At 39.9% G+C, this 26,746-nt stretch overlaps 2 protein-coding genes across 2 annotated transcripts; both read right to left on the bottom strand.

The window, feature by feature from the left end:
* Positions 1-6,993: 6,993 nt before the first annotated feature.
* vamp2 (vesicle-associated membrane protein 2) lies at positions 6,994-14,570 on the bottom strand. Its single transcript, XM_029519065.1, has 5 exons — positions 14,381-14,570; positions 9,763-9,868; positions 9,329-9,487; positions 8,996-9,047; positions 6,994-8,818 (listed from the first exon to the last, which is right to left on the bottom strand). Coding segments are annotated over exons 1-5 (336 nt in total). The 5' UTR covers positions 14,383-14,570; the 3' UTR covers positions 6,994-8,801.
* A 2,723-nt stretch (positions 14,571-17,293) lies between these two features.
* mpp1 (MAGUK p55 scaffold protein 1) lies at positions 17,294-26,331 on the bottom strand. The gene is made up of 12 exons (XM_029518970.1): positions 25,973-26,331; positions 22,268-22,396; positions 22,084-22,162; positions 21,495-21,580; positions 21,338-21,406; positions 19,392-19,588; positions 19,195-19,298; positions 19,017-19,097; positions 18,840-18,920; positions 18,550-18,752; positions 18,183-18,257; positions 17,294-18,091 (listed from the first exon to the last, which is right to left on the bottom strand). The coding sequence occupies exons 1-12, from the start codon at positions 26,093-26,095 to the stop codon at positions 17,915-17,917; spliced, it is 1,404 nt and encodes a 467-aa protein (XP_029374830.1). The 5' UTR covers positions 26,096-26,331; the 3' UTR covers positions 17,294-17,914.
* Between the last annotated feature and the right edge of the window lie 415 nt (positions 26,332-26,746).

Raw genomic sequence — 26,746 nt, forward strand, 5'->3', positions numbered from 1 at the left:
GATAAAGAGACAGACAGATGCTAAAAGGACAAGAGCAGTGAGAAAGAGCCATGAGGGGGGGGATGACGTGAGAAGGGAGGAGAAGGCTTTAATTAGAGCCAGATGTTCCCTCTAGAATAACCTTGGTTTTAACACTGAGGGGGTATCTTGAAAAAGCAGACAGAAGGGATAGGTATCAGAGGTATGTGGATATTCACAAAGAAGTCTATCTTTTTACAACATATGTATCTAGTTCCTCACACAGTTGAAACTTAAGGAAGAAGAAGCCAGGGGGATTATTAACTATATCAATGTCCAGGGGGAGTGTCTGGCTAATCATTGGGTACATAGGTGGGGGTTGAGCCTCGGGCTCTGTGTTTCTTAGAAGTATGGCCATAAATTTTTACATTCCACAACAAACAGCATGGGGGATCTGGATTTTACTGGACAAAATGATTTAGTAAACAAAGTTAGAAACTTTAGTTTAACCAAGAAGACAAAAAGCAATGATGTCTAAAAGGAGCTGAGCAATAAAGTTTCGTATAATAAATGATCTCTCTCCTCCCACCGTATTTCCAGACACCCCGGGGGCTCCTTTGACTCCATAACAACTGAACCAGAGAGTGTCTTCTTGCCTCACAATCCAGGCAAAAGCAACACTCTTAAAGGGAGAGTATTCTTTCTCTGTTAAGCTTCACTGATGATTGAACCTTCAGGCTTGCTTTACTGAGGTCTGTAGAAGGTATGTTGTTTCAATCAAAATATAAATTCAATCACTTTTACCAAAGGCACAGCTGTAAGACTTTGATCAAAGTCTGGATGGAGAGGCTATGAAAGCAGAGATTCCACAAAGAGATTCCAGTTTCCAGTTAAATGGGGTACTGTGACTTCAGCTCAGTGTGACATCTTACTTGGTGAACTTCCAACTTCAGTATTCAAGCAGCCTGTTTTGGTATCACAGGTAAAGACACAAGGACTTCGAGAGTTGTGGTGCCCATGCAGAGCTGGAGAAATGAGTGTTCTCTGGCACTGCTGTACTGTGTTTGGGTTAACAAAAAATCTTGATAAAAGGCAGTAGAAGCAGGAATGCAAGGACGTGAGTCTGCTGCAGAGAGAACAGCTTCTGAGTGTGTTCAAATGTTCAGCCATCGCCATTATATGTGGGAGTAACAGCGACCTTTATACTTTGCAGGAATCCAAGTCAAGGGTGTAGGTTTCTGCAATAACTTCTGATGAGTCCTTCAAGATGAATGTGCATTCCTTTTAGAGAGTCAAACAGACTAGCAGTGGGGGCGTGTATGACTCCTCAGAAGGGGTCGAAGATGGATAAAGAAATATCATGTTTAATAAATCCGCTGAAAAGCTGAAAACAGATGTAAAGGATCTGACAGACAGCCTGACTAAGTGAGAAGTTGTTTTTGAATGCACCCCGAAGTGAGGCCAAGATCTTGCCTTGCTGAGCCAGCACACAAAAGTACTATTACTCCACACATTCCTTATTCAAATGAATCCCCTACGAGCAAGATAATCTTTTTGATTCATAAAAATACTTTTCAGCGTGACACCAAACTGGAGAGGGACGAGAACAAACGTGTGAAAGTTGGATGAATCCATCAGAGAAGGTGACAGACCCAAACTGATTTCATCACAGCCATAGACCCATCTGTCCTCTGCAATCGTGGCTCCTCTTGAATTTACTGTCCACAATTTAAGAAAACATCAGTCTTCCAATAGCGCAGTGCAATACAGTAGGCCAAATTTCACATGACCTCAGCAATAAATAGAAGCATATGCTCAGAGATTCAAATTTAACTAGAAATGATGGTATCCTGCTTTTAATCCACTAAATCGCACAGGAGGATTCCAGATGGAACCAGTCACAACAAGGCCCTAAACTCTAAATAACAGACATAATCAGTTTCAAACTAGTGAACTGTCTGTTATTTTCAGGTTTAAATGGAGGGTGACAATGAGGCATGAGAGCTCTTTCCTAGATACACTCCATCACGTGTCTTATGAGAAAACGTGACGAATGGAAAAAAGGACTTCTTTTGGCATTGACAGGATGTTGTCTTGAAACTAATCTTGCAATAAAAACCCTAAAACCCACCTCAGAGAGTGTGCATGTGTGAATCTAACAAAAGCTAACAGTATTGCACACTTTGCCGTGTTTTTGCTGTGACCCTATTTTTCATGGCAAATGTTCAGAAGACACGTCATTGATTGCCAGTAAATCCAAGGAAGGTAAAGACAATTTCATAGAAAACGAACCAGCCAGTCCACAGTGGAAAGAGGAGCAAAGATTCAGTTTTAAGACACAAATATGCTGCTTATTTTCAAAAATGGAAAGGTCAGTGGAAATTCCAGACAGCGTCATAGTCATGCCTGACTCTGCATAACTTTCTGGTTGACGAATTGGCCAAAGAAAATGAGATCAAAGAAACTGCTGTTGCAGCTGCCACTATAAATGCATATAAATACCGGATTCTTCTTCCCAGACCTCTTACTTGTTTGGTTTTCATCTGTAGCACAAACATACACAGTTTCAAGAAAAAAGGATTTGTATCATTATTTTTTGTTTGCTTTATTTGGGGTTTTTTTTTTTTTTGTTTGTTTGTTAGTTTTTTTTAATTGTCTGGCATATAGGAAAATGACAGCAAGTTTTTGTCCATGAGGTATTTTATTATTTTGTTAAAACAATAATTTGGTTGCTGGTTGCAGTGAAGGCCTGCTGAACGCTGACGAACATTTAGTTGTGTCAGTGCATCCTAACGTGAGTGTGTCCTGTTTGAAGGCTGTTTTTACTGGTGACACCTGCTGGTGAAACATTTCATTACACCTTGCCGTGTAGGGGGACGGACCATCTGAATGAACCCTGCTGAGGAGGTGACTGCTTCCTCCTCAGCAGCCTTTTTGTGATGGAACCTGCGTTTTGAGTGCTCACTATTGTTGTTGTTGTTGTTGTTGTTGTTTCGGTGCGCTCTTAATTTTAAGTGCAGCCGGTGGTTTCTGCACCGACAGACGTTTAAGCTGCAGAAATAAAATGCGAAAGTGTGCAGCACTGCAGCCAGTCAGTCACTCCTTCCGCCTTTCCCCGTGTTTCAGAGCAAGGCTGAAATTTGGCCCACTGCATCTGAGAGGCGGTTCAATCCGGAACGTAAAACCAGGCCGGAAATGGGCGACAGGTTTTGATAGGAGGCACATTTGCACTTCAAAATAAAAATCACCGGAAGTGCCTAAATGCCTGCTCCATTTACAACTTCCCCACTTCAGATCCCACATGTGCAACAACTACTGTAAAGACCGTGGGACTACAACATGAATTTGTTTATTCTTCATGGGGTTTGTAGTTTTAAAGGTTGGTATCACTCCTGTTATTGTTATTATATTTATTCTTCAGGAACTATGATTGTGATGATTTGACCTGCTCATGTCTAAATGGAGTCGAGGTTATTTTTCTATACTTTGTGAAATGCTACAGCACGATGATGCATCAGAATTTGGGACCCAAATAAGAGCTTAAATAAGTTTAGTGACAAAGATTTTAAAAGATGTCATCATTGATGGTTCCATTAATTAGTTTTCAGAACGGTCACAGTCTGATAACTGAAACAGTGCCACCTCACCTCATGATCTGGATGCGAATCTGTATTTTAATGTGAGCTCGCAGTGTAAAAGTTACTGACTCTAAGTATCAGTGTGTGAAGTAAATTTGAAAGATGCAAAAAAAAAAAAAAAAGTGCGCTTGCACTGCTTGTCTCCAGGTCTGTGTATTTTTGAAACATACTAACATGTAATCAGGGTAAATTGAGGAAAGAAGTTTATCTTTGTATTGGCAATAAATTTATGCTTATTCATACAGGTCAGATAAGGTCCCAGAAATGCAGTCAAAATTGCATCTGCCCATTGTTGCACACCCACAAAGCACATAAAGCACACACAAAATTACAAGTTGTCATAGATACTGTTTTTCCAATATACATATATTTCATGATGTTCATCAATATAATAAGACATTGATAGATTTACACTACAATTATTTTATGTACTTTAGTTTGTCACTCAGTCTCCTCTCCTTAATGTTGAGTCAACCTTGTTTAGTTGCTAATCCCATATCAAATGACAGCACAATAAATCTATCAATAAATGAAAGCCAAGTAAAAGAAAGAAAGAAAGAAAATAAAACTGAGCACATTGCCCATGAACCTCCAGTCATGTCCCTCCTGTAAGGCCAGACGGACAGGGGCAATGTGGACCTTCATCCCAGAAACCCCAGTCCCAAAGAGAAATCAAAATCTTTCCTCAAAAATAAACAGATTTGAACAAAAAATATATCTTGTACATACAAACAGCAAATCTGATGTAAACTGTAGAGTCATTCTAAGCATTCTGGACAATTGAAGGTAAAAATACTTTTTCCCCCCATTAACTTCCCATTTTCAATACCTTGACCCATCAGTGCTTACACACAAACAATTCAGTGACATCTGGAGTTATTACTAAATTGATTCAAAAGAAAAAAACATAGCATTTGGTTGAAAATAAAACATTTTAACATATTAAGTTGAATATTGTATGTTTATAGCCATCCAGTGAACATTCAGCGACTCATAAGGGTCCCTCCTGTTGCTGTATTCATCCCATTTGTGCATAACAATAAGGTCTGTACATATCACACAATGCTTAGGTTGAAGGTTTGAAACTTCTGTTGGTCTCTTTTTTTCTGCTAGGCTCTTTCCAAGTTTGAATCACAAGTCCGTCAGTTGCAGTTCAAACCTAAAAAAGGGTTTTTTTGTGTGACAACTTTCATTCTGTGTTACCCCCAAATGACCTGAACACAGCGCTGAGATCACTGAACAATTCTTAAGGCTGACATAAGACAATATTCTCCATCAAATCAGTTCCCATCCCACCAAAAATCAAAGAAACACAACTGAAAAAGTGCCATGGTGTTAAAATATATTATGCACATTTCTTTTCATACAGACAATAAAGCAACAGAGAGAGAGAACGCTCATTTCAATTTCACCATTGTGATCAAATTGGTTGAGCTCTCACAGGACAGTTGGATAACACAGAAGTCCTACCCCAATCAGTTGTGTTATTTCATTTTAGTCCACTGTGTGGTTAACTCCTGCAGGATGTCTAAAGGGACCACATTTGAAAGTCTATAATGATTCTCTATTGCCATAAAACCCAATTTATTTATATAGTATTTGTCCTCATATATATTTTGGTAAAACTTTGCACCTGAGGATATAGGACCCCCTACCCCCCAAAACACCCCCATATTACAACACCAAACAATGCAGTTGTTTTTTTGTTTTTTTTTAAATAACATTTTCTGATTTATGTCTAATGGCTATAGTTGTTTATGCCTTTTTCATCTTAAAACTTGGGAGCACTATGGAGACAGAAAAAAAGAAGAGTTGTGCTATTATTAGCTATAGGATCATGTGTCTAAAAACTTGTCACAGGTTAAAGATGATCTTCATACCTGGATACACTTGGTAGGGAGACTGTGTTTTTAGATTTGAAGCATGTGGTCTTTACATTTTGGTTTAACTTGCATATATTTGAGCGGCACACTCACAAGCCAAACTGGAACACCATATTGAATGGTGTGTTATCACAGGTCCCGTAATCGTGGATTGGTAGGGTGTGGGCATAAGCTACTTAAAACAGACTAGGGCAGTTTGAATAACCTGTTTCTCTCTGCTTGTTTTTGATGGCAGTTGGCAGCATAAGCATGGGAATCTGGTCTTTGGTAATCTTCTGCAGTTCACTTTTTCTCTACTTAGAGGAGAACGTGTAAGAAAAGCGGGGAGGAAGAGTTGGTTTATTGAGGTTGGGGTCCTTTGTAATAAAACTGGCTGACAGATCTGTAACCTCTCTCCTTGTGTACTTCAGTAGTCAAGGAAACAACCTGCCCTCGCTCTGAGATTTAAGCGGCCTAATCTGTCGGGATAAACTAGGGATATTCCCAAGACAGAGCTATTCTAACACACTCACACACTTACACAGATGCACCTGATCACACGCACACTCACACACACACACACACACACACACACACCCTGAAGGATTCTGAATCAGTGAGTTGAGCACATGGGGGGCCAGTTTGTATATGCAGCTCACGGGGAAGATAAGTCATGTTGAAAAGAGACAAGGCTACGAAGGCTTTGCACACCTTTGATGTAGCACATTGCAGGTGGTTTTGTGGTCTCTATAGCCTTCTAGTGGCTGTAGTAACTTCCTAACAAGCACTTATTGATGCAAGCCTGAACAATGAAAATCCCCCATTTCACCGAGCAGAGTTCGACTATTGAAAAGTGTTCATTTACTACAACCACCAGCAAAGCCCTGCAAAATTGTGAGGTTAAAAGTAAAATGTTTTTAAATCCATAAAAATGTCCCTCCCATTTTTAAGGAAATTTAGGGTTTGCCTTCTTGTTACGTCCTTAAATTGACAGAGCATTAAAAACCAAGTGTATCATATTGTCCTGTTCTCCTGCCCAGGTAGCCAAAAGGGTGGTATGCACAGGAGTAGATGCCGGAAATAGTAACAGAATAAGTCAAGACCAAACCAGTGAGGGCACCAATGAAGGAAATAATTGCAATAACAATAGAAGCCTCTCCCCTGTTTGGCAGTGTATAACGCATGGAGCTGAATTACAAAAAACACACCAGACAGAGGTAAAGAGGAGCTTACTGCTGTTGGCAGCAAAATGGTACTGATTGTCCACTTCCTCTTTACCTGTCTGCTTCACACAAAAATATACTATAATAAAAAATAGAATCTATTGTATTTAAAAAAAGAAAAAAGGCCTTAACTACAGGGAGAAACGCTGAGACAGAACCACTGCACTAGCAAAACACTCTTCTTAGGGATGCTACTATTTTTTTTTTTCAATCATAGTTTTTCATGTTTTTTGTCGCTAACCTACCCCAAAGTTAGCAGACTCTTGAACTACAGCTCAACTGTGAATTTTATATTTTCCTCATTAGCCTCTGTCCCTGTTCCTGAATTTGAAAATAAGGCTAAATTCTCTTTGCTTTTTTTTTTTTTTGTTTTGTTTTGTTTTATGTGCTCTTCGTGTGGAGAGGTTTTTGCTGCAGGAGGATCTTTGGCCAGGCTATTGACCAGCCAGACAGCGCCATCAAAAACAAGGTCGTTTGTGCATTTTAAACAGATTCCTTTTCAGCAGCCAGGCACTCCCCCTACACAAACTACAAGTGAGGGTGTGTTTGACTGAAAATATTCTACAGTAACTGATAGAAGTAACTGGAGACTAAGGCTTCTCAGTATTGACATAGGTAAAGGGCCAGTGAGAATTAATCTTTGCTTTGTGACACTTTTATCCCTTTTATTCCCCTGGCGTTAGAATTGTTTTGCAAGCCCATAACCACAGTTTGACATGAATGACATCTCCACAGTATACTGCAAGTGTAATGTTAAGATAACATCACTGATATTTGAGAAAACAAGTTGGACAGGCTGAAAATCTGATCCTGTCCATCCTAAACTAACCCTTACAGCTATTAACTTGAACTTTTTTCTCCTATGGTTTGTATGACCAACGTTTTTCAACACAAGTTCCATTGCATGTATATTTTTTTAAAGATACTTACACTTACATGTGCTACAGTAAGAGCATTTGCACTAGACTGCAATGAAGGAATGTTTTCGAAATAAGACACTACGTAATCATTAAATCAAAAAGAAACATCTACAGACATTGGTCCAACTTTACTATGGCAGTTTTGAACTTATTAGAAGGAAGAGAGTCGATGATGCATGCAGAGAGGCAGAAGAGAGTTAAAGAGAGTTGAGATGAAAGCTATTACAGATGTCAGAAAGAGAGAGAGAGAGATGACAGCCAGATAATGAAAGGGTCAGATGGAAATGAGTGGGATTGATGATTAATGGGGATTAGTTCAACAAGTCATGCATGGTATGTATGGTTGACCACTATCAAGAAGCTAATACTTGAGTTTTTGATAGCATCAAGTTATAGAAATCTGAAGCTGGATTATCAGTAACCTGGGGAAGTTCAAGGGCAGTTTTTTTCTGTGGATTAGCTCCAATTTCTCTAACTTCATGATAGTTAGTACAAGTTTTAGTCCTCTGTCTTACTTTTGAACTGTGTAAAAGATGAATTTGAAAATGACTTAGTAATTTGTCAGTTAAACGGAGATCTATCTCCACTGTGCAAAAACCCACCAAAAAGAGAGAGAAAAACTTGGACAGACAGATAATGAGAACATGCAAGGTACATACTCCAATTAATAGGCAGTAGTCGACGCTGAAGCATACGTAAAATTAATACAAAAATTAAAAAATACAAAATGCACACACACACGCACACACACCTACAAAACAGTATATATCAGAATAAAACTCTACAAAGAACTATATATATCAGTTATGTAACAATTATCGCCAATCGTTGTTTCCTTTTCTGTTGTTGCATCTTCACAAGTGTTTGGTTCTCAGTATGGCGGGTTAGAAAAGCCAAGAGTACCCAGAAAGGAGACAGGGCCACACACTCACAGGACAAATATTGACAGGGGTCCAGAGAAGAGGTGGTGGAAGTGGGGGAGCCATGGGGCCCTGAAGGGTTTAGGGGTGTTATATCGAGGGAGATGTGTGTAAATATATGTATACATATATAAATCTATATATCTATATATCTATATAGATATATAGATATATATATATATATAATAAACTAATTATTTGTGGTTAATCATGTCATCAATTTGAGGGTGTTTTTTGTAGCAAGGAAGTTGGGAGCAGACTGGGGTAGGACCAACTCTTCTTAGGTGCTGAAGTACACTGTAGACAAAAAAAAGAGAGGAAGACTATCAAACCAACATTTGCCAATTACCTTCCAGAAAAAAGCCTTTTGAAAACTTTTTGTTTTACATAAAACTTTACTCTGATATTCATGGTCATTCGTTAAGTCCTTGTCTATAAGACAATGCATTAATAAAAAATGTTGCTTATTCTTACCAATAATGACGATGAGGACAATCACGCATATGACACCCAGGATAATCATCATCTGTAGTTTTTCATAAAAGGTTGTTAGAGAAGTGGTAAATTTTTTTTAAACAAAGATGTCATTGTGTAATCCTATCATATGACAAATGCATATATTTCATACAAAATAGGGAGAATTTACAGACAAATACGACTTTTGAGCAGAAAGTATATCAGAAATCAACAGTTGCAACTTGACTGGTAATTCTAGTGCTTTCCATCGTATATTTATCTGTCAGTGGGATAGAGTAAGGCAGCCTTCACACACTTGGTATTAGAATACGCTCGTCTGCGTGTTCTCACCTTGGCATTCTTCCACCAGTATTTATTCTTCAGTTTTGCAGCACTGGTCTCAAACTGAGAGGCTCCAGCCTGCAGGGCGTCAGCCCTATCGTCCAATTCTGACAGCTTCTGATCACGCTCCAGAACCTTATCCACGTTTACACGCATGATATCCACCACCTTAGGGAAAAATACGCAAAGCAATGCAGTGTAATCAGCTGACTGTGTCCAAGGTTCTGAAAGGATGGAGCTGGACCAAGCTTTTAATTATTACATAAAAGACAATCATTACAATCAATCCATTCCCAAGAATTAAAGATTTGTATTTCCAGTATTTGAAATCTGTTTGACCGTGAACAAAGAGACAGGACCTGAATTGCTGACTAATGAACAGTGCTTGAACCCCAACGGGAATCTCGCAACATGATTTCGTTTGAAGTGCGCTGTGGACTCACCTCATCCACTTGTGCCTGTGTCTGCTGGAGACGGCGGTTGCTGGTGAGATTGGGAGGGGGCTGATTCCCTCCCTCTGGTGCAGGGGCTCCAGCAGCTGGGGCAGACCTGTTGATATGAAACACAAATATTAAGTAGTTAAAGGATAAGGGATCATTAAAAATGAAAAACACCTTGACGGAGTTAGAAAGAGAATAACGATAGCCAGCTATTATAATTAACACATTTCCTCATGCTTATGTGTTAACTGATCATATTTGACACGATTACAAAAATGGCTTGAACAACAGAGTAAATTAATAAATAAACAATATTTGTTAGTAAACTAACAATTATTTCAGATACACTAATTTCTCATGATAACTAATGACCAGGCCCCTCTTCTTCTGGGTGGAAGATATCTCACATCAGGTAAAGCAAAAGGACAATTGCAAGTCACATTGTTTGGATTGTTTGTTATTTTTACACAATCAGTCGTTAGCATTAGTGCGGACTGTATTTAGCACTTACAAGGTTCTTTTTGATTCACTGTGCTGTAAAGATGACTCCAAATGTTTGGCACTATGCATTTCAAGTAATCAGTGTCTACCAGAAAAAATCCGCTAAGCTTGGCAAAAGTAAAGTTGTCATGTAGTATTGTGCCCTACATAGACCTGTTCTTTTGGATGCACTATGCACTAGTAATGACCGTGAGAGGCAGAGAGTTTAAGTGAGAGTGTCATTTGGCACTGAAAAGTGAAAGCTCGATGAAAAATGCCTCGCTTTTATGTTAACATGCACTGCCACCTCTGCTCTTTGCTGCACGAGAAGCAAATAAACACGGGATATTATGATATGTACAAATTTTAGATACTATTTAAGGACACATTTTGTAAAATAATTGATTTTCCTTTAATTTTTTTTAATTTTTTTTATTTTCTGTCTTTTCTCAACTTAAATACTGATGCTGCTGTCTTGAGTGACAGCTGCCACAGTGATACAATAAACTGAAATGCAACGCATGGGACTGTTTTTAGCATAAGATTCAGGGCTAGTTATACACTAGGCACTTGCTTATAATATAAAAATATCTCTTCATTTTGACCAAGTCTTTTAGGCTGTCTCTGTATTTTATTAATCCCTACAAGAACTTTACTTTTGCAACTGAACTGTCGATGATTTTTTTTCCCCCAAATAGTTTCTTGTGGAAAAACAGCTGGGTGATACAAGTTACAAGATACAAGTTCCTCCAGTGAAAATTTGACCCAGCAATTCTTCACTGAACTGCAGAATGGACTACCGATAGAAAGCAAGCACTAAAAAAGTATTACTGATCATGACCGAGAAATATTAAAATTGAACAAGCTGGTCTCACATAGTTTTAAAATAAGATATGACTAACTTGACCTGCTAATACAAGTTGACCGGTACTATTGACTTTCAATAAAATGTCTTTAATCTTAAATTGTCTGCAACATGATGAAGCAGCAGATAAACAAAAACCAATCCAAATTATCAATAAAAATAGAAAGGCTGTAGGATTTTGCAACAACAATTGCTTATGAGCTCTCCTACCCATGTGAGACAAAACTCTGTATAAAGGTCAGCTTTGCACAGTCACACATTACTAATCCTCTAACAACAACAATTCTGAGTGAATAGTTGGTGTAGTGGTGCTGATGGTCCCTGTAAACTGGCCAGCCTGGGTAAAAACTGGCCATATAGAACAGAGGAGGATCCGTGAGATATCTATAATAGAGAATTCTTATTATGTGTCTTTAGCAACACTATATATCTAGAAAACGCTATATATCTATATATCTAGCCTTGAGACTGGACAGAAATAAGAGGAACAGAAATAAGGACTGTGGATTGGTGATATTCACATTTATATTCACTTGGCAGCACAAGTATTTCCAAAAATTCAAGGTTCACAGTATTGTGACCTCTGAGCCGACACCAAAAACAACCAAGAACACTTGCTAGTGCAAGTGCAGTGAGAAGATTTCTCATCTGCTCTGCAGAGCCTGTGAATGCTGATGACTGTGTTGGATGGGAGGCAGCACGGCGGCACAGTGGTCAGCCGTGTTGCCCCACTATAAGAAGGTTGTGGGTTCAGTTCCCGGCCTGAGACATTTCTGTGTTAAGTTTGCATATTCTCCCTGTGATTGCATAGGGCTACTTTGGTTTTCTCCCACTGTCCAAAAACATACATTATTTAGGTAGATTGGTTGATTTGTGAATTGAAATTGTCCTTGTGTGATTGTGTGTCTCTGTGTTGGCCCTGTGATGGACTGGCGACCTGTCCAGGGTGGATCCCACCCAATGTGAGCTAGGATTTGCCCCCCACCCATCCCCTCTACCCCCCGTGATAAGCGTTAGAAGATGAATGAATGAAAGTGTTGGATAGAGTGAACTGAAAGTACCACAGAATGGAGGCGTAATGGCTAAAAATCTTCCACTTGGGTGGATCATTTTCATTGTAATTTGAAGGTGATAAATTGAATAGAGACTTTCCATGTTTGTATGATTAAGGCACGTAAGAGCACCATCCCCTCATAGTTTATGGGTGCATTTCTTGGTTTGAGAATCAGCAGATATTGGCGGTGAATGAAGAATGTGCTTCAAAATTGAAAATAACGAAACAAAAAATATTAAACTATTCACCTTTTGAAAAACTGTCTCAACAGTCTAGTGTGTATGTGTGGTGTTAGTCAGCTTCACAACACATATTTCATTTTCAGCCCATTCTTCAAATCAAACCAGTAAAAATCACTGAACAGCAAGAACAATAGCAAACCTGGCACTCAAAAATACATGCAAAGCTCTTATCTTATGAAGGATGCTAACCTAACAAGCTGGGGTTCTTAAGGTTTCACAGAACTACATGAAATCAGTCAACCTACAATATCAGATCATCTAAAAATGCTAAGAAAGGTAACCCTCTTTCAAGAAACAGTGTATAAAAATAATCAAGACCTCTGTGCAGTATTTCTATGGTCTATATATTTCTAAGGATGGACAGACAGTGAGACAGATAGATAGATAGCCCCGAACATTTTGCAGTTGACTTAAACTGACTAATTTCAAAACATAATGATAAATGAAGTCCCTGCTGTAATAGGTCTCTGTTTGGGTGTTCACTGTCGTGGAAAAAAAAAAAGAGCACACGGTCTCACTTTCAGCACTGGAGAGCGACATTTCAGTACTGGACAGCGCCACGACAGCCTAGACCAGATCCCGTGTGGTCCCGGTCTGTCGGATGTCCACCAGCCGGAAACGAACCCAGAACACTTTCACCTCCATCGCACGCCCGGACTCAGCAGGCCTACATGGTGTGCTGTAGGACATCACGAGCACGACGGGCCTGTAAATAGACGGCGAGCCTAGGCTGGGAGGTTCATTACGGGGATGGATGGGTGGAGGGGGTTGGACTTGAGTGTATGATTATAAACCAAGATTGCTGGAAAAAAAAAGTAACATCAGCCACCAGCGGGGATGTAATCGGACATGTTGCCAATAACATGTCGTGTTTTTAACCTGTCCGCTATGCAGAAGAGGCTGTCACAGCTATCTCTCCCTTGCCCCCTCCCCTCCACCCGCCCGGTGATACATGAGTACCGAGTGCTGTCTGAAAACACAAAAGAATAAATAAGGAACAGGAAGAGGGGCATTTTACGGGATCAGCTTTGCCACGAAGACGTGAGCAGTCCGGAATATGGTGAGATATATGGCTGTCCGCCCTCGCACGACAACCGACGACATACAGTAGGAGGCTCGGCTCCCCCACCCCCCAGCTGTAGTGCAAATATCACGTAAACTGGGCCCAAGCCTCGTTCAGAGCTAATAATATCACGGTTTATAAAGGAGTCTGCACAATGTTCGTCGAATAATGTCGACGCCAGAAGAGTTCAACAGGCTCTCTGAGCAGACTGGCTCAAACAGCTAATATGGCTGGTCCAACACTGTGTCCTTGCTGTTTCTAGAATTAGCCCTAATCGTCACCTGCGGCTCAGCCACGCACAAATTCACTCCCGAAAATATTTGATAAGGACAGAAAAATAAAATAAAACAGGGTTTAGTTGTATACAAAGTTTGCTGTTGGTAGGTATAAATAGCCTTAGATGTCCTTTTAAAATCAATCCAGTCCAAACTGGAAATGAAAAAAAATGCGTGCCTGCTGGCACCAGTGAAAAGAAATCAACACACGACAACATAAAGAGCCAGGCGATAAACGCGCAGCTAGTTTAGGCGTGTAGACGCCCAAAAAACAAGGCTAATAACAGGCTTTAATGGCAGATAAAAAAAAAAAAAAAGCCGAAGCCGCCATCTGTTCCAAGGTTAGGCCGACGCGTTAGCCTCTACGTTTACATTTGGGTCACACAATGAGACAAACACGGCTCCGACATGAAATGTGTCAACCGTGGAAACACAAACGCCAGTCCGGCGAAAGGAAATCAACATTTGATGGCAGAGAGACACAAAACACGGTTCAGACACCACAAAGCCCCAAGAGTCTGTCCGACATTAGCCATCAAGCACGGTTTTTTTTTTTTTTTGGCGTTATTCGTGAATAAATCTGAATTCCATGTATTCATTTATTTTCTAAGATGGCTAATAACGATTTTACAGACTACTCACATGTTCCTGGTAGTCGTGGGTGGACAGCTGTGCTGAAATCCGGGCTGGAAATGTTAGCGCTGGCTGGCTGGATAAGTGGCTGGCAGATGGATGTGGATTGCCTTGTGCGCTCCTCTCTAGCCTCTGGCACCTTTTGGTGGGTTATTGTGGCGTTTCCTAAGGAGGAGCACCGGCTTGTATCTCCCACTGAGATGTGTCCGCTTCGTCTAAGAAAATAAAAAAAAAAAAGACCACCCTTTTCTTTCTTTCCTCTGCCTTCCTCTGAATACTCGTGAGGGCGATGCGGGCGGCTGCAGGCTGTGGCTGGAGCCCGGCGCTGTCGGAGTCCGTGCGGTAATGAAGGTGTAATAAACTGGCGCCTGGATTAGGTGGACAAAGATGGCTCGGTGACGTCAATCGCGGAGAGTTTCATGTTGAAATGGGAGGTCGGGGCTTCTTGGGTGCCGTTTAAAGCGCCGGGCGGCTCCGTTTCCAGCCGCGCCCGCTCTTATCTGGGATGGACGCGTGTTTGTTTCACATGTTTAACATGTCGGGGTCGTGCTTGCACTAGAAGCGCCGCTAAAACGAGCTTATTTTGATGGCAGGTCTGTATGTCAACAAAATGGCGTTCCCCGAGAAGGGGGTGTGGCGAGCTTGGCAGTAGGTGCCTGGTTATCATTCATAGTAAATATGGACGGGGATGGAGAGGAGGGTCAGCCGACCTCAAAGCACCATGGAGACCTTTTGTTTGAGGGACACCGTGTCACCCGGCATAAATCTTAATAAATCTGACTAATATGGTGCAATAAATGTTATAAATCTGACGTAATTAATGAGACCCATGTTCTCAGGCTTGGCCCCCAGGGGCCCTGTTACCCTTACAGCATTACACTAACTATGAAAGCAAAACAGAGACTTACACTGAATTTTCCTTCAAAAGGGCTCATTTGATTCCTGCTAACTTTTTGTGGTTTTGTTTTTTGGATTCTATAAAAATTTGGATTTTTATGAGGGAGTTTCTGATGATGTTTGTCCAGACTGAACTGGAGCTTATAAATTATTCTTATTCTTATGTTTATTTATTTATTTATCGGTATGATTTCCTACAGTTTTTTTTTTCCATTTCAAGACCAAGACAATGTATTATTGCCAGAAAGACAGAAAAAGAAGACTATCATTTTGTGAGGCACATTTTGTTTAATCAAACCCCCAGAAAAGGGTTGAAAATGCTAAACATTACAAGATCAATGTCTGCTTAAATAGGACTCCTAGGTTTTTATCTTTGATTGAATCCGATGTAAAAAAAGCCTCCATGACATTGCAAAAAAATTATATAACTATGCATTTCACAATAACACATCTTTGACAACAGTTGAAAGTTACCTGGCCAAACTAAAGTGAAAACATAAAGACCTAAAAACAAAAAAAAGGTAGCAATGTGTGTGCGTGTAGTCAGCAGTTTGTCTCAACCTGAGTAAATAGTATATTTGTTATCTTCAGGATTTCTAGAGCAGTGTTTGCGCTTCAGAGCTTTTACATCTAACAAAGACCTTAACACAGTGTTCAGCTACAGCCCCACACCAGCAGTGAAACATAATGGTTGACTGTGGATTTATTAAGGTGGCAGCTGGAACGTGACTGAAAACATTAAAATGTCGAATCTGTATTATTTGATTCGAAAAAACATGTGTTATGAAAATAACACAAAAGGCTTATTCGCGATCCTGTAGCTAAAGTCTCCAGTTTTCCATAACTATATGTCTGCACTGCATTTGTTTACAATTTCGAGAAGAGGTTCATTTGAATTAAAAATGACATCTGGTGCCTTTAAGGAAGCAGCACTTGACTGTATACAAAAGAGATTTAATCTGCAGTTTGTACTGTGAATTATTTTGGCACAAAATTGATCAATTGTGTTCCGAACACTCGATGAGCGAGCCACATGCAAGTGTGGATTCAAAATGGTATCAACATTACGTTGCAGGATGTTCTGAATCACAGCCACATGGTGGCATCACAGGACAGCTATGTTCAACAACTTGGAAAACAGTTAGATGGCTGCTTCTCTCCCTCAGAGCTTTTATGTTTTTATCGTGAAGTCTGTTGCTCCAAATCTCTTGATGAAATCTAGTCTATATATTCCTTTCAGTTTTTCCTGACATTCTCTTCACTCAGTGTGTTCATTTATTGGTGATTGGTTGATTGGTTATGAATGGTTAAGAATTTTCATGATGTGCTTTTGCATCCCTTGTTGCTTTAGATATGTTTTTCATCAGTCTAACGTTTGAGACATAAGAGCTAAATTGTTTAGTTGATATATCTGCTTCGAGCCACTTTCAAATATTTATCTCACTAGATTTATACAATATAACCAAGTCATCTCAGACTTTTTGCAAATAAAAAACAAAAAAAAAAGAAGAGAGAGAGAGAGATATTAACATGTTTTTTCTAATGCAGCAACCAGAAAAACTGAGCTCATTAGGACGGAAGTTGGGAATAAACTCATTCTCATGTATAACCTCAAACAGTTTCTCATTCATTGTGGATGAAAGGAGAACTCTGATGTGGGTGATACAGGTGCTTTACTTGAACTGCGTAGCTCAGATCTATAATTGATCAAAGCTTGACAGATGACTTCTGCTCTATGGTCCACATTTGAAATATTCTCCTGCACAAACATCCCTCAGGCAACAACTGTAATATAAAGTCCTGAAACTACGACTAAGTTTCATTTATGTAAGCTGAAACTATAACACTTAAATTTCCACCTTCACATCTCAGTCAAGTCTCCAGGTGTATCCTCGTGTGTTATTCTACCTTTCCAGGAACTAATGGAGCAAAAGTAATCCTGCTGATGTAAAACTGACATATTTTTCCCTCAGGGCTTTGAAGAACAGGTTTCCATGTGAAAAGCAGTCAAAGAGGCAGTCGCAACAGAGCAGGGAAATTTATTTTTGTTTAAAAGTGCCTTTAGAGTATCCCATGAGGTATACAATTTTAATGAGATGAGACAAGTGAGGCGATTACTGACTGACTGTATGGCTGAAAGGTTCTGTGTGGAGAGCAATTATGACTGTATGGAGTTACACACACACTGTGAGAACACACAACTCCTGATTCTCAATTTCATGGCACAATCTACTGAGAAAAAAAGACAATGGCTCTATAATCTATGCTTTACACGATAAAATCCTGTTATTTAAAAGTGAGGATTTCATTCACAGTTGTGGTCCTATTTTGCATTTATTCACCTTCCAAAAAAATCACCACGGCACCAAAAACTATCCCTCATCACCTCAAAAGCCTGAAGCACAATCATCTTAACAACCAAATAAAACATTCCTGGAGGTTCTGCACTTTCTAAAATACACCTCTATACATATTGCTTTTTTTTTTTGATGCATTTGTGCAAAAAAATCTCAGTGACAATTAACATTAACCAAAAAGTAAACCCATAAACACGTGGGATAATACTAACTGAGAGGTTTTGTGTAAGGAGTGATATTGCACTGCTTTTCAAAAAACAAAGGGCTTTATACTGTTGCTAGGCAGCTTTCAGTACACCCACGATACAGGCACCCACTGCGGAGTGGAAGTGGCGCGCTCAATGGCCTCCTCCACACCTTTTACAGTTTCATCCACGTCATTATTGACGAGGACCACGTCGAAGAAGTGTCTATATGTGCTCAGAATGGCATCCGATTCTTTCTGGATCATCTGCAGGTTTTCCGTCTAAGAGACACAGACACAGGATTATCAGCTGGTATCTGATGCAGTTTGGGGTTTGAGGATATGTAAGCACATTCAGAGAAATGTGGAGCACCTGGGGAGCTGTGTTGGTCGGTGCGATGAACACCACAAGAGGAGCAAAATCAGCATTCCGCAAGACTTTCAGGGTCTGCATTAAAAAGACAAGAAGGATTTGTGGCAGTTGATTAAGTACACCAAAAGAGAAGGGTTTAAGGATTTAAGCTTTTATTTTGGAATTACCCCCATATTAATGCCTTGTAGGTGGATATCTACAGATGGCTAGCATTGTATGGTTTTGTGCCCAGTATGAAGATGTGGGATTAATTATAATCCACAAAAAGCGTTAATCTAATTGCTGTTTTAATAGAAACTTAAAAAACAGGTAGCCTAGCCTTTAAAATAAAATGTGTGATGTTTCCAGAAAACCTGTAAATGCCAACCTGTGGTTCTACATCCAGCACAGCAATTTTTCCCTGCTCATGGATTTTCTGGATGGTTTCGATTTTGGTGCCAAACATATTTCCCTGGAAGCTGCCATATTCCAGTAGCTCATTCCCAGAGATGCACTTGGTCATGGTTTCATTGGAAATGAAATAATACTCCTGCCCGTGCTCCTCGTCCTTACGTTGGGGTCTGGTGGTGTCTGCATGGAATCAAAACGGCAGATTTAGCCCTATGACAGTTCCGGCATCTTTCGAGGGAAAAAGATGAAGTGTGTGAGTCTACTTACGTGTTGAGGGGTAGGAAAACTTCTCTGGGTATTTGGCCAATAGTGCGCTTTTGATGTGGCGCCTTCCAACACCAGGTGCACCTAAAAAGAGCAGAAGATGATTTCCAAGAGCTTTATGCCCTGAATTAAAACACCCCTAAATGGTTTGAGGTTGTGTTAGACGTTGATGATTCTTACCAATGAGCACAAGTGTTTTCCTTTTAAATGCTGGAAGCTTAACAACTTCCTCATATGAAATCACATCCAGCTGGTCAAAAACTGGAAAAATAAGGAAAAAAGATTTGATTTCAGAGAAACCATCTTACTGCACAAGTGGGAGAAGGTTAGGAAAAGATGACTCCACAGATATACTTACTTGAGCTGTGCTTTGCCAGGTACTTGTCTTTGCACTTCTTTTTCTTTCCAAATGGGCTGCAGGACTGACTGCCCTCTCTGGCCTTGCTTTTACTTGCCACTCTCCTGTGGTGGAAACAGATATTTAAGTTAAGCTGAGAGCACTTCTCTCACTTCTGAGGGCTTTGGCATGTGCTGTTAAGTAGTTTAGTTGTTTACCATTCTTGGAGCTCCGGGGAAGGTATGAGACCAGCGAAGTCAGCAGCACTGCTCTCCACACTGCCTTGCCACCAGTTTGGATCCTGCTTGTTGATAATCTGAATGATGTCGCCGGTTTGAAACTTTAGACCTGCCTCTTTGCATGGGATGATGTCATCCTTAGCGGGGTCATAGTCAAACTGGGCCCTCATGTACATCTATAGGATATGAGCATATTGTTAGGAAAGAGCTAAGCAACATTTGTAGTATGTGGAACTTTACTTCCATGGTTCAATAATCTCCCATCACCTAATGTAGCTCAGCTGTAAATACAGTCTCTAATACAGATGGCTGCTGCTGAGCTGCTGAGCACAAACGTTAATCTTATTGTTGCATGTTCAAACACAAAATAAAATGGATAACAACTACAGTGTTATAAAGAGAAACCAATAAAACCATTTTCTCCTAATTATGTCATCTATTCTAACATATTCCCATAATGCTAAAAGAGATGTTTGCTAAGCATAATCATGGCTGTAATTCATTTAAAGTATAAAACACTGATAAATGTGTCACCGTCGAAACATGTGAATGGGAATATTAAGTATTTTGTTAATATGTGTTCTCTCAACATAAACAAGCCCTTAAAAACGAAACTTTTTCGTGACATTCACAGCATTCAGTTCTTTGAGGGATTCCCACTTCAACAGAATACACCAGTTCATGCTATGATCTTGGACAGCAAGATTGGGAAAATGAGGTATTTCCTTCCGGTGGGGACTAAGTATGGGGTCAACAAGTTTGGTGTTTTATTAAACTGAGCCTATTAAACAGCAGGAAATATTGTTTACTCATACCCCGCATTACGGCACTGACTGACCCCAGGGGTTTGTACTTTAACTTCCCACAGAAATTAGCTTATTTTCAAGACAAAACTAAATTGCCAACCATCACAGCAGGACCTTGTGTAAACCATCCGCAGGATAAATTGTGACTATTGTTAGTATAGTTCATGAAAGTTCATGGTTTCTGCATATCATTCCAGCAGCTAAGCAAAAACAAATGAATACACTCACTATGCACGAAAAGTGGATGCACTGGAGTGCTTTAGGTCACCACATATAATGTTCTTTGAGCATTAAAGTATTAACTAATCCTTCACATGAATGGACTACAAGCTGTTAAGTGGACTGCCATCACTAGCCACAGCAGAAACGCAAGAAACAAGAGCAACATTACTGAGAGCAGTGATTCCCAACCTGCGGTCCGCCAAATCATTTCCAAAAAAGTATGATTTTTGCGGCGGATCAAGAAGTGTGTGATTTTTATAATTATATACAAATAAAAATATACAGAATAATGTTTTAAATGTTAAAACTCAGTCCTTTATGTTCAATCTTCAACAAAAAAAGGGCTCTGAGAACACATTATATGGCCTGTGAATTTATGGGGTTGGAGGTGGGCCACAAAGACTTTTGAGACTTAAAAGTTGGAAAAGGTTGGGAACCACGGACTTGGAGAATTATAATTTTTCTATGTGCCTACTGAACTAAAGATAAAAATTCCAAAAAAGTTAAACATGCATCATACTGTACAGCATACATTTGAATTAGTAACAGGTGATAATCCAGCTGCCATGGTAACTCCGAAGGAGACCAAGGACTGGCTGCTGGAGAAATGATATGTTGTGGCCAGCAGATGGCAGAATGAAACACACTACCAACGTGTTTCAAATCAAACTAGCAGAACTAATGTGGGTGAAGTTCTTAAATCTTGAACTAATTTTATAGTCACCTGGATTGTTCATTGACTAAAAGATGATTCACCTAATAAAAAACAAAATGCTTTTGAAAGGTAGGCAAAGAAAGACTTGTTAAACCAAATCTATTAACAGGTATGCAGTCTAAATGGAAAACTAATCCAACACAACCAATTGGGTGTGCATGTGCTGCCTCTCATGTTATTACCTCACAGGCCTGGGATCGACTCTGCAGGTTGGGGATGATCTTCATTGTGACTATTCCATTGGATTCTTTCTGTATGTAAAGAGGTAAAATAAAAAAAAAGGATCAATTATAATACCAAAGTTATTTTTACTTAAGAAAACAAAAGTTATGGACTCACCAAAATCTTTTGTAGCTGGTCCACCGTTTGGTTTGATACACTTTTCCCATTGATTTCTGCTATTTCATCCCCTTCGTTTAAGGAGCCTGGAGAGAAGAGGGAACCACAACAAATGTAGAAACTCCACATATGCTCCTCCGTGATTGAGGTTCTGTATTTTCAATAATTATGGCTCCACCGTGTACAAGCAGCTATATATCTATTCTTGTAAGAGAAAAGCTAAAGACAAAGAAAAGCAAAAATAAACCCTTTACGAAAAAGGTCTTTCCAGATTAGAACAGGCGATAATCCAAACCCTAATCCAGGATCTATGTTTGCATCAATTTACAGCTCAACTGGCACGTGTGCTGAGATTTGTCAAATATCTGTTGACTGAAATACATATGAAGCATTTCGTTGGTTGCATTATTGTACAGTGCTTGTTCAGGATATGAGGTCATCCTCTTCCAGCACACACTGATGCTTCTGCCAACACAGATTTGCTGCAACTGGGACACACTATTGACCTATCGTGTAAAGTACTTTCTCTCTATCATGCAGCAGTTGAGCACACGTCACACTAACTTCAAATCAATATGTGATGAATTACCTTGTCTGTGGATCATGCCCCCGTGTAATATTCTGGCCACGGTGCACCTTTGCTTGTCATTCAGCTTCAGAGTGATGCCCTGCAAGCAGGAAAAAAAAAATACAGAAAATGAGGAGGAATCAGCACCAAAGACTAATGTGAAAAAACATATTTACGTGTGTCCATGACGAGGCAGACAGTTTACCATTGGCTCTGAGGGATTCTTTTCAAATGCTACCTCTCTCATCTTGGTCAGCTCTTTGTCATTCACGTGTTTAGCACTGCCATTGGTGTAAACCTCAGCTCCTTTATTTTCATAGGTTTGCATAGCTGCCTGTAAAAAAAAAAGAAAAAAAAGAAGATATTTATTATATGAATGAAACTTCTCAAAATGGGAAAACGTGTAGTTCGTTTAAACATTGTTCCTATGAGTCACATTCAGTTGATGTGAGCAGATCGGATCATTATCACACTGGCATTTCCAATAACTGCAGTGACAGCTTTCTGCTGATGTGCACCAACAGCTATGTTTCATTTGCCGTTTCAACATATGTTCAAGGTTGAAAATTAACCCGGTGTTATAACACCTCATTAACCTCATCCAGTGATTTGGTCCACCAGGTTCATGTGGTCATGGATACCACCAGTCTCATCAGGCCATCCCATAACAAATAAAGCATTAATGTAAGGAAACTGTGCTTTCTTTGTAAATCTTCCAAATTTGTCCAACTATAGTATGGACATGTAAGAGAAGCCCAGTGGGCTGTTTTGTGGATTCATGCTGTGCTCTTACACCTAAATGAACCCAAAGAAGAGTGTAAAAGCCGGAAAACCACAGTGTCAATAAAGGTGGTCTCCAGGCGAGACCACTGCCAGATCCAGGCCACAGGAAAGTGCAGGATCACACTCAAACTTACCAGTGCAAGCTAAAATAGCCTGCAATGAAATTCATGTTTTGCTGACATCACTCATTTATGTAGTAGCTCACTGAAAGTCAGCTATCAAAACGTTTAGAAATGAGTCACAAAACTGACCAGTAAACCTGCAACAGCATTACATTTCTGCAGGAAAATTACATCTCAGTGCTGCTTCAGCAAAAAATATATTATCTGTCTTACAGCATCAGCAGTACAATAAACCAATAAATGTCATTCTTTCCCTCCTTCACCTCCCTTATTACTTCAGCCCTATGATACTGACCAGAACAGCAGTTTGGTAACTCTATAATCTTTGAATAATATCAAGTATCCACCACAACTGTACTCATAAATTTGTGGCTAAATGGTCATCCTTAGCCTATAAGGGAAGATGGGTGATCATTTTATAAACTGATGAAGAATCATCTACTGAGGAAAAGAAGTTTTCCTATTTTTGTATTCATATTCAGACATAGTGATTAAAGAGAAGCAGCAATATGGGAGAGCTTTTCTGCGCAGCTCAATATTTATGTACCAGCTCCTGTGCAGTTTTATGTCAGGACTGCCCCAAGAGGGAGCTTTTTGGTGAGGTCCCATGGTGCACAGATGAAATTACATCCTTACAGTAAAGGAATCTGTACAGCATTATTCAGTAAAAAAACAAGACAAACACCACATACAATATCTCCTCAACGATAGCTCTGACGTGCTGATTTTTTATCTCTGAAATCCAAAGAGAGTTAAGTGTAATTTCTATTCTGACAGCAAACTATGTCCAGAGAGAAGGACAACAAATGTTAGGGACTCTTAGCAAGGAAACAGATAGGTTCAAGTCTAAAGTTACTTGCTATCATTGTACATCTGAGTGATTAAATTTGCATTTGCACTAAAGTGCCTGTTTAATTAAATGTGTCTGATCATCATTCTGACAATGGCCCGATCTCTCACATGATCAGTGTAAGGAGATAAACACATAATTAAGAGGTAATTGTCTGCTTTGTCACATTGTATTCCAATCATCGCTGACTGTCAACATATGCTACGTGATCTGGGGTCAGGAAACCCTTTTCAGAAACTTGAATACCAGTTCTGGGTGTGGAAAAGCAATGGGATAAACAAATAGCCGGTTGAGCAGAGTTTCCTGTTCTGGGCATTTGGTCTGTTTTATTTGAAGGAGGTTCAGTCGCTCAAACAGAACGTGACTGATGCCTTTCAGAAAGACAGCCTTTAAAACTTAATTTCTCATGTTCTACCTGCTTTTGGACACTCAGTGCTAAGACCTCATTTGACTAATTACGTTCAAATGCAATTTTTTATCTTCTTTCTTTTCAGATGACTAGCTGATTGAAGTAGAGGCATATTAATTATTCATCTTTTCCCGTCTGTATGATTGAGGATGGAGCTTCAGCCAAAAGCATAAGATGTATTGATCTCACGAAGGAACACAATAGGAGATCAATATTTGGCATAAATGGAACTAGGACATAAGAAAAAGAGCACGTATTATAGTCCTTTCAGATAAACTTAAACCTTTAACAGCTATTTTAACTTAAAATGAATTTGAACAGATTTGGTTGAAGGATTTCAAAAAGTAGGTCATTCAGTGCTCCGTCTCTTGCTTTGCCTGAAGCCAGATTTGTCTAAACCTGCTTGGGTTTGCATATTAAGGTCAGGGGGTAGTGACAGAAGTAAGTGTTCTTGAGTGTAGGTGGTATGCAGACTGAAGGACATGCATGGATGACTGTCTATGGAAGGTGGCAGTGCACAGTGTTTAAGTCTGAACTATTTGGAGTGGTCTTCAGAGGATAATAACACAACACAGCAGAGCGGGCTCAGTCACTTCTCTCACCTTAGCCAAACTACAGAAAAAGGATCCATAAGATACAATGAGACTGACATTATAACACACTAGGCCTCACTGTGAGATAATGGACCAGGCGACCTCACTTAAAGCCAATGATTTCACAAATCAACATCGAGCAGGGGAACATGCTGGCAAGGCTGGAGCTCAAGGCTATTGAACAAAGAAAAAAAAAAAAAAAAACTGCTGATATCAGGAAAGAAGTTTCCTCCCTCCACCACTTCCCTCAGTAAGTGTGTGCTGACTTTACAAATCCCCATAAGTTCAGCACTGAGATTTCCCGAGGTGTCAGCGGCTGGCAAAATGAAGGTCTGTCTCACCCAGAATCATGGGGAGGAAGGCTGATAGGGTTTAAGATAAGAAGTGTGAGAACAAGTTGGAAAGAAAAGTCTTGTCCAGTGTAGGGTGATGTGGTAAACAACATGTCTCACTGCTGGCATTAATTCCCCAGCAGCAGCTCAGGCCAGAGCTGGAGGCAGAATTACACAGCACTGTTGGAACTGGACTAACATCAACTTCATTTCCCTTCAGTCTGTTTTGTTTTTTTTTTTTTTTTATATCACGCTGTCCTGGGTAAAAAAGGCCTATTGGAAGTTACTGTCACATACTACCATGACTACTGCGAGATAAGCACATTTTAAACAATCTGAGTAGCTCCATTGCTTTATGAAATGTAGACCTGGTGAAAGGGCTAGTTTGGGTCAGTTTGTCATATGATTTTCATACGTAGCTTTATGGGGTTTGCAGAAGTGAAATCGTCAATGCAGCGTCAACTAGATTCCATCCAAGGAGGGAGCAGTCGTGAGGGTGCAGAGGTCACTAACATACAGGTTTACATATGCAGCTCTTTGTTTAAGAGAGCAACACATCCAGCTGCTGCGAGTAGTTTTCTGTAGATAGAACTGGGTCTATTTTTAGAGATGAACAAACAGCGATCATGTGGACCATCTCTGCTTCCCGGAAGCAAACATGCACACTAAAATCTGTGGAGGGTGTGTGTGTGTGTGTGTGTGTTGGCGGATGGGGGGGGGGGGGGTTACTGTATAATAATAATAATAATGATAATAAATAATAATAATAATAATAAACCCCACACAATAAAATGTTTAAAAAAAACAAAGCAGCAGCCTACCTTGTCAGACTTTGGCTTGTTTTGAAGGAGCTGCTCCAGGTAGAGATCGGAGAGGGCTGTCCGGACGCTGTTGACAGACTCCAGTATAACAGCCGGTTCGTTTTTATTGGATTTTAACGTCATCTTCCCCTGTTGGCTGATTAAAAAAAAAAAAGAAAACCTGTGAACCCGACGTGCCCCAGCTCAAGGTCCGCAGGAGGCTGGCCAAATAAAAATGCTGATAAGGAGCACTGATGGTGAGATAAGTTACTGTCGGAGACAAAAGTCCAAGGTTTTGATTAGCAGCAGATGAGGCACAGAAGATATCTGCGGCGGGGACACCGCTGACAAAGCAAGTAAACATTTAACAGACTGCTGCTTGGAGGGGTAGGCTCGTGCTGCCTTCACGGACTGCCTGCGAACTCCAAAACTTCAGCATTCAGGATGGTCTCAAGCTGTTTACATTACAACCAACTGAGCTCTTTTAAGTATGAAATACAACACAGTTCACCATGTGGTGGCTTTATGTTTTATTTCTTTCGTTTATATACCTTAATTTTTGCATAAATGTGTTCTCATTATAAAATAACCGACTGAAATAGTAAATCACATGACTGTCCAGTAGCTTTCTCTGTTTCAGTCATCGGTGTATTAGCCGGTTGTTACTCCACAGTGTGTGAGGTATTATTTCTTCCCTCTTTTTACTCACTATATCATTGCAAGAACCGTTGCGTTTTTCAACACTTCACATGTCACACTGTGATAAATGATCGGCTTTTCATTAGGAGTAGCCTG

The sequence above is a fragment of the Echeneis naucrates genome, chromosome 14 (assembly GCF_900963305.1).
Source record: "Echeneis naucrates chromosome 14, fEcheNa1.1, whole genome shotgun sequence".
In the NCBI taxonomy this organism is placed as follows: domain Eukaryota; kingdom Metazoa; phylum Chordata; class Actinopteri; order Carangiformes; family Echeneidae; genus Echeneis; species Echeneis naucrates.